The 9,231-nt window shown below is 27.0% G+C and overlaps 1 protein-coding gene across 1 annotated transcript in view; it reads left to right on the forward strand.

Annotated features, from left to right (window-relative positions):
* The window catches only part of LOC111618250 (muscle M-line assembly protein unc-89-like), a 180,555-nt gene that overhangs the window by 106,041 nt on the left and 65,283 nt on the right, over positions 1-9,231 (forward strand). The window contains exon 17 of the mRNA XM_023359735.1: positions 2,494-2,570. Within this exon, the coding sequence (XP_023215503.1) occupies positions 2,494-2,570 (77 nt within the window). The remainder of the gene's footprint in view (positions 1-2,493; positions 2,571-9,231) is intronic.

Here is a 9,231-nt window from a genome sequence, read left to right on the forward strand (position 1 = left end):
ACGTTGTCTCTCGTCCTTCCTTTATGTCTTTTCGTACGATTCTTTCGATGGCTTCCTCTAAAATTCTATTATAAGAGTTTCTTCCTATCGATTCGCTGGCTCCTCGTAGCTTCTAATTGTTTTACACTCAATCTGACGCTACACCACTTCTCCGTCCTTATTCTACGGACTTCGAGCCCAGACTTCTCCTTTAGCTTCGTAGTCTCCGATCGTCTCACACGCGATCCAGAGCACTACCTTCTCTCGTCAGTCCTCCTCGAGAGTTCCACCTCGACTGCTCTTTCCTTTGTTCTTTTTTGCCTTAGGGTCCCACTTCACCCTTTGTTCCATTCCCATTTCTTGGGATTGTTAATCCCACCCAAGGGAAAAGGTTGGAAAGGAAGGTTCTAGAAAAGTCAGAAATAAAGGAACAAAGAAACTTAAAACTAACTAAAATTAATATATTTTATACAATACTATGGCCGACGGCCACAATATAACATCAACATTATATAAAACTTTTTCTATACAAATTTTCTTTCATTCAATTTTAAATTATATTTGAATAATTAAAATACACTTAAGCTCTTCAAATTTCAAACAAACAGCCAGATTCCTGTATTAGGTTATTAATTAGGCCTTCGTCTCTAGCTAAATTTAATAATTATAAATAAATCAAATTAAAATTGATTCATATATCATTATTAGATTTAATGAGAGATGATAGCTAACTACCTACCTTCAGCCAAATTACTTAATAATTATTTAGCCTTAATAGACTGATGAAAGAATCTTGTTTGATATTTGAATTAACAATTGCATCCAAAAGCTAAAAGTGTACCATGAAAATCCAGATGAGGGAGGGTCAGTAAGTAACCCCAACTCTAAATAAAATGTATTCATTGTGGATGAGGGGGTTTAGATGTTGACCCCAAGCTGATATATTTTTTTATTGATATGTTTGTTTCTCTAACTTTGGATTTTTTAAATAACTCAACTTTTAGAACTCAAAACAATTTTTATTGAATTCTTATATTGATAAATTAGGGAATTTATCGACGTAATAAAGTGTTTTCTCTGCACTTGGGTTTGCCTTTAAACTTTTTTTACTTTTAACTTTTATTTCATTATTTACATTATGTTTTAGAGTTTTGAAGTTATCCACCCTTTGTAAGTCAGAACAGAAAGAAAAATTGATTTTTTGTGTATTTTTCTACAATACAATTACATAAGAATTTGATAAAATAATCTGACTCCATCGTTTTAAATAATTAATTTTAGATATATACAATTTTTATAATTTAAGATTTTATTTATGTCATCTGTCTCGTTTTATTTGTGTTTTATATTCAAGTTTTTTTTTTATAAATGTAAAAAATTATAAAACATAACTAGATAATTCATCAGAAAGATTTATTTTTATTAAAATTTTCATTTCAATAAAGATATTATTTATCTATTTTTTATTACTATTTCATCTTCATCCACATTTTTTGTAGTGATTATGTAATTGTTTTAAGTTATTATAATTATAGTTTCAGAAGAAAATCAGAATCAGGGTACTGTCACACTTCAATCAGCACAGCCTGTTCATCCTGCATATGTACAGTATGTTGATGGAAGTGGAGATGCAGCACTATATTCTGCTGCTAATGGTCAAATGTAAGTGAACATTTATTTAAAAGAATTGTATGTATATTTAGAAATAAATTTTAAGTTCATTAGTTTGCCGGATACTGTATTTTCATTTTCCTAGCTGTTATAAAATATAGCATAGGGAAAGTATGGTAATTGGTCAAATATTGCCCATTTTCGGGTTTTTTTTTCTTTCTTTCTTGCATTTCTCGACTCAGGAACCCAAAACTTATAAAAGTCTGTAGCTGTGTGAGAGCGCGAGTGTCTGTGAATGTAAGTATGAACGTGTGTGCCTGACTATGCGAGTGTATTAGTGTGTCTATTTTGCATTATATCAATATCTGAACTTCTAGGAGTGATGAACCAACATTTTGAACCTTAGCAGGATTACTAGATAGGAAGTACAGTCGACCCCCCTATAATTACGGTCCCTATAATTACGATTCCTATAAAACTATGAAAAAATATACGTATTTTGGAAATGTTGAGTCAGATTAGTGTAGAATCGATTAATTTTATGGAAGAAAACCTTTCAATCAGCCGTAGTCCGTAAACTTGACACGTGTCGGGCTGTGATTGGAACGACTTGTAAGAAATCGGATTCCTAATAAATTGGAACGTATCTATATCTTATAGGGGGGTCNTATTTTTAATTTTTAACTCATTCCACCTTAAGGACTCTGGGAAGGACTCTAACTTATAATTTTTAAATAAATTTTATTTAAAAAATATAAGTTAAGAGAAAAATATATCTTAAAATATAATTCTATAAATATTTACAATAAAATGTTTTATTAAAATGTTTTTTATAATTTTATTTTAAAATATTTTTTGTTTTGTTTTATGAAATTAATAGTTTTTTCCTTTAATCTTTGCTAGAGTGTGGAATCAGGAAAATCAGCTGAATTTTTCTGTAAAATTGATTCAAAGGTCAAAGCTACAGTGACTTGGTATAGGTAAGATTTCAAATTAAATACATTCACTTTAATACTACTTTACAAATAGTGCTGTGTAAATGATTAAATTTGAAATATATAGATGAAAGTATTATTTGTGAAAACAGATTCTCTATATTCTGCTGATGCTAACTGAAACTTTGATGTAGATAGAATTTACATAGAATAATATAATCTACAAAAGATAAGCATTGAATATTTTATGGGAATATGAAAAGATATTGTTTTTAATATATTATACTAGTATTTCCTTTAAAGATGATTTTCTGTAATAATACTGCATATTTAATCATTAATACACATTCAAGGAGGTTAAAGGTAAAGTCAAGTCTTAAGAATAGTTATAATAAATCATATATCAATTAAACTTGATTGCTAAGTAGATTATAAATTGATTATAAATTAGATATGAAATTCATGAAAATAATATTTTCTTGGATTGTTTTCAGCTAATTTTTTTAAATACACACAATATACCATACAAATATCACATTTTACTATTTGTAAATTTTAAGAACCAAGTTCACAAATTCTCAAAAATTTTATCTAAAAAATGAAAAGTATTTTTGAATTATTGTAATTTTTATTAAAAATTTAAAGTAGAATAAGCTTAATGATTTCAACAATGAAAATTTTAAGAATTGTCCAAGTTTTAACATTTTTCTGTTTGTGAATAAGGGAAAGTTTTAAGTGGAGTATTTTCAATTAAGTTGTTCATGCATTTATGTAAAAAATCTATGGAAAGAAAAGTATACTCAAAATGTTTTATTGATATTAGTAATAACGCTAGTATTAACAAAGAACATCCAGTTCAATTATTTTATAACATTTTTTTTGACTCAATAATTGTGAATCAAATCAAGATATGATCAATTTATTATGAAATTAAAATTCAGCTTGGACTTAGTTAATCTTAGATTGTTACTCAGTTTAAGTTACTCAAATTATGACAATGAAAAATGCTGTACTTGAAAATTCATAATAGTATACTAAAATGTAAATTATTCATTGAGTATGAAGGATCTCACTATATACACTAGAAACTACAATAATATTTACTTCAAAGTAGTTCATTGGCTTTTGGATTACTTTTATGTATCAACCATTTTAATACATAACTTAATTACCATATGACCATTAAATATAAGGAATTTCAAATTATCATAAATTTTGATATAAATAATACAGTTTTAAATTCAGACTAAAACTAATGTATCTTTTAGATACATTAGTTTTATACAGTAGTCTTTTAGATACATCATATTAATTATAATTATATTAATTATAAAACTAATCATATTAATTATATAAAATCATATTAATCATATAAAACTCATCATATTAATTATAAAACTAATGTATCTAAAAGATATATTAGTTTTATAATTAATATGATTATTTAGAATATTTTCAGTTTTTTTTTAATTTTGTTGTATCCTTATTTTTTTATTCTAATGTACTTCCATAATTGAGAGCTATTTTTTAATTATACAGTGGGTGATCGATTAATGAACATAATCCGTTCCAAGACTGTTCATTATCTGAATTGTTCGTTAACCAATTATTGATTTATAATAGGTTTTTATGGAAATTTGATTAATTCGTTCCAGAGACTCCAAAACAATAAAAAATATATACTTTTTTATTTTTTGGATATTTTATTTTTATGGTTTTTATTTATTATGTTTATTTATATGTAATAGTAAAAATACATATATACACAGTCTTGCATTTTTATTAGTCATGCTTTCTCTGTTTGTGAGGGTTAAAGAATCTGTCCAATGTCAATTGTTTTTCTTTCTTCTCCAGGATTTTTCAGAAGTAATTAATAACATTGTAATTGTAGAGATCCCTAAGCCTATTAACCTCAACTTGGTTTGGATGCCATTCTAAGACCGTCGTTCTGACATCATCCCACTTCTTCAAAAAAAATGTTTAATAGCAGATATCAACATTAATTCTCTTTTTCAGAAGAAAACACATCTCACCGAGTTTCTTGGTGTTCTTTATTGAAGAGTTCTTGGCATTCTTCTGTCGTCAGATTAGTTTCAGGTTTATTATGAGCTCTTCAACGTTCTTTATTTCTCAGATGTGATTTTTGTTACTCCTTTAGCTGCTTGAGTCTTCTTGATTATACAGTATCTTTCTTAGATAAGATTAAACTGTGGCCTACTGTAGACCTGTTTGAGCCATACTGCCCAGCAACATCAGACATCTTCTGCCCACTCTCTACCTTTGCTATTATACTTTCACCTTTCGAAAATAAAAACTGATGCAAAACTTAACGAGTGCCCGCCTGACAGTCTCTCGAATACTATAAAGGAATTGTTTCTGTCAGAAAAATAAAAGGCTGGAATTACAAAGAAGAGTTTCAAAGTTTGGAGGAATACTATCCAATCAGTATATACCGGATTGAGCATTGATGTCGATGTCTCCCGTGCTCCAAAAAGTTTTGAATTGTTGTCCGAAGACAAGGAAAGACCAATCTGTATTTATTATTTTACATTGCTTCTTCTTGTGTTTGTTCTGTGAGGTGTTTGTTATCCGATTAGGTGTTCGTTGTCCGAACATAAAAATCTTTTGCGAAAGTGTTTGTTATCCGATTTGTTTGTTAACTGATCACCCACTGTATCTGCTTTTGTTTGTTATTGACATATTTCAGCTGCCAATATTAATAATCAAGAGAACAAACCAGGATAAATCTTTTACTGATTTTTATACATTTAAATACAAAACTCACTATTTTAATAACATAAACAAATAAAACTTGAATTTTAATACAAAATAGATTAGTTAGAAAATTTCATAATTAGAAGGTAATAAATTATATGCAGCTTGCTGTTGAACTAAATCAAGAACGAGTGGAATTGGAATTAGTAATATTATGTGAGACAAAACAAGTTCAGTTGTGCATAACATCAAGAGAAGGTTATATGTTTCCCTTAAATGAGATTTATCTTTTGGAAATTGAAAAATCCCCAATGTATTTTTATTTGCTCATAAATATTACAATAAAATCTTCAATTCAGGAAAATAAAATTTACTTGAATTTTCTGAAATATAATTTTTTATATTTATCATATTATGGACAGNCTAAAAAGTGAAATATAGGGACACACACGTTCATTTATATATATATATATATATATAAGAAAATGCTAGTTACCCACTCTGAGATGCACATAAAATATTTTCAAAGCAAGTTCAGAATTAAACATAAAACTATATGATAAATTCTATTATTAAAGTTAGCATACAAATCTATGCATATATTCCTTTATGTTTGTGTACAGTAATATTAAAAATCTATATTAACCAATATACTCACTGACTATTCAGTGAATGTGGCCAATTTAAAAATAGGCAGATGGTGCAATTATTAGGTGTTCAGACACCATGATGTGTGAACAGCCTAATAATTGCACCATCTGTATATTTTCAAAATATTTATTACTATTAATTTACTATGCATTATTTATGGTTATTTAATCGATATACGTATATATTATAAGATAAACATTATTTACATGAAGAACTATTATAAACTGCAACACAGTCAGGATCTCCTATTATATTTATAAGATCTTTCAAAAATAACAAATATTTTAAATAAAATATTTACAAATTTATCAATTATTATTCAATTTTATAAAGAAATATTTCTTACTGTGTTCAGAAATTGTGATTTATTTAATAATTTGTATTGAAAGTATATACATTATTCTAAATAGGTAATAGCTTCATTATAATACTACTAATATTTGTATGAATATAATACTATTAATTTCTGTATTAAATATTTCTGAAATATATCTTTTGAAATAATAGTTACATTAATACAATATAATTCTTTTGGAGTTAAACTATTTTAAAATATTTTTTCATTAAAATATCTCCAAAGTCAGAAATCTATATTGGGATAGCCAGGTAGATATGTTATAAAGGTATTTACTTTAATGAACATCAGTAATAGCTGGGATAATAGTATTTGCTTAAATATGTACATATTTAAAAATAAAGTGAAAAAGAAAATAGATGATTTGGCAATGTAATACAATACTGTGTTGTTACAATTGTATTTTTGAGTTTTAGTCATATTAGGCTTGTTTGTTTCAAGAACATTAATGTGATAGGCAGGGGTGGCTCAATGGTAATTTGCAACTGTGGTAAAACTGATTTTTGTTATCCCTGCTTCCAGAATAGTTGCCAATAGAAAGCCCCTCTAAACAGAATGTGGGAAACTCAAAGTGATAAGCTGGGAAGTTTTGCCTGGGCCTGGAATAAACTTAGGGGTTTGTAGTGGTGGGTCTATTCCTATAAAAGAATGCTATTTTTAATAAGAGTTTTATTTATTAATAAAGAAACATCCTCTATATTTATTTGTTCGTGAAAAAAAGCAAAAGGGTCCCGTACCAAGCTTTTGATGGTCCTGTAAACTTAACACTGACACTTTTGTATGAACTGTTTATAAACAACTTTAAAGTACATTTACTGGATTTCACTGAACTAGGCTTATTATTTTTATTTATTTTTTCTCCTTTTGAACACTTTGCCACTTGAGGGGCAGTTGCCTTATCTCACACATTAATCAGGTTTCGGTGATGTGATCTAACAAATCATAATCATTCTAAGATGTTATCATTTTTGCAAAAGTAGTAATGTTATTTATTTATTTTTGAATGATTGAATTTCCTGCATGAGCTACATTACTGGTATTTAGGAACTGTATGTAGCTTATGATCTGTACTTTTGCTTAAAGTCCATAACCAATGATCTTGCAGATGAAATATCATTATTTGTTATTCAATTCAGAAAACGAAAATATCTGTAAATTCAAAAATCTTTAAAACTTTATTTAGAGATCAACACTCAATAAAAAAATTATATATTTTTAAGGACAATTTTTGATAATTATCATCAGTAAGCATTTTTTTTTGAAAATGTAAATAAATTAAATTGTCTAATTATTTTTAAAAGACAATATATATTATAAAAAAGTTAATAAATATAATTAAGTTAAAAAAATGAAATTTTTTAGTGATATATATTATATATGAAGTAATTTTATTGTTTTTTAGATATAAAAGAATTGTAAAACATACAACTCACCAACCAATTAGCCAGTGTGAATAATGTTTAAGTGATGAACGTTAATTACTCCTTCTGGGCACTTCTTAATCTTAATTCTTAACAATCTTAATTCAAATAGGCTGGCCATTGACATTCGAATATAAATTGAATGGTACAGATTTCAAATATGGTATGTGCATGCGTTTTCCATAAGATGTTTAAAAAATGTCAAACATTATGTTGAGTTGGAATGCAGAGAACTTCTGCGCATGCATTCGCCTCAAAATATGATTGAAAATTAAATGTCGTTGTCAAGTTATTCACACCGGTTAATTGGTTGGTGAGTCATACTTTTTATATACATCTCAGTGTTGTGCAGTTAAATGTAAAAGAATTGTTTTTAAGGCATGAATTATAGTTATAATTAATTACTGAAATGCTGTTTCATATTTTAAATTTATAGAAAACCAAAAGGAGAAAAACCAAAAGTTGTACAAGGTTTGAAATCTATAGTAAGTATTTACTAACAGTTCCTTTTATTTCCTCTTATAAATTTTGAATTTTAAATGACTCAAAACTCAATTTGTCAGAAATAATAATTTATCAGTAAAGTTTTTAAAATAATCATTGGTACATATATTAAGTATAACCTTGAACATAATATAAAGCTAGAAATAATTCACTAAAGTAATTGAATGTTTAAAAGATTATCTAAATGCCTGAGATTTCTACTTTAAATGTGAAAACTATTTCCTTAGAATTCCTAAAATTTATATTTATTTGAATGCAGTTTTGTACTAAACAATAAAAGTGTTGAATTAAATAATGACAGAAATAAGCAGCATATAAATATGCATGCTATTGTTTCTGATCTTTTTTTCCATTAAATTATTTTAAAAGTTATAATCAATCTTTTTAAAATACAGTATGACCTGTCTAAAACAGAACCTGAATAAAATGGAAATTTGCCAAAATATAAAAAATAATTTTGTACCATGAGATTTCAGTATACACAGGTTTTACTGTATTAAAAATTTAATCATTTTAATTGATAAAATATAAAGAAATATTTTGTAAATGACAATGAATTGCTATTTTTCTTACCATTGTAATAATTTGCGTTTTTCATGAACTATAGAGGGCGCTGCATTTTTACAAAATGGCTACTTTATCTGGATCGCTTGTAATTAGTAATGTAAAATTAATCATATATTACTGTCCGATATAATGATATATGCTGCCTGTAGCTGTTTATTGAGAAATTTTATAGAAGGAGAACAATTATTGTTAGCGGGACACATCATTATGTGGTATCGAAACAAATGAGTGAGATTGTTCTATACATATTTGTGCCCTTTGTGTTAAAAAAACATCAGCTTTGACATTGTCCCATCAGGGCCGGATTTACAAGTAAAAAGCCTCGACTTTCAAGGGACCTCAAACATTTGTACAAAAAAGAAAATTGAAGTCAGATTTTGTAATAAGCATTTTTTTACAAACCAACAAAACATACTTCACTGTTTATTTTGTGTAGTATTTCATTAATTTTTTTCTAAGAATTACCATAAGATCTTTTTTAAAATAAATCACA

This window comes from Centruroides sculpturatus, unplaced genomic scaffold, assembly GCF_000671375.1.
Source record: "Centruroides sculpturatus isolate CEXI.00-Female unplaced genomic scaffold, Cexi_2.0 scaffold154, whole genome shotgun sequence".
Lineage (NCBI taxonomy): Eukaryota > Metazoa > Arthropoda > Arachnida > Scorpiones > Buthidae > Centruroides > Centruroides sculpturatus.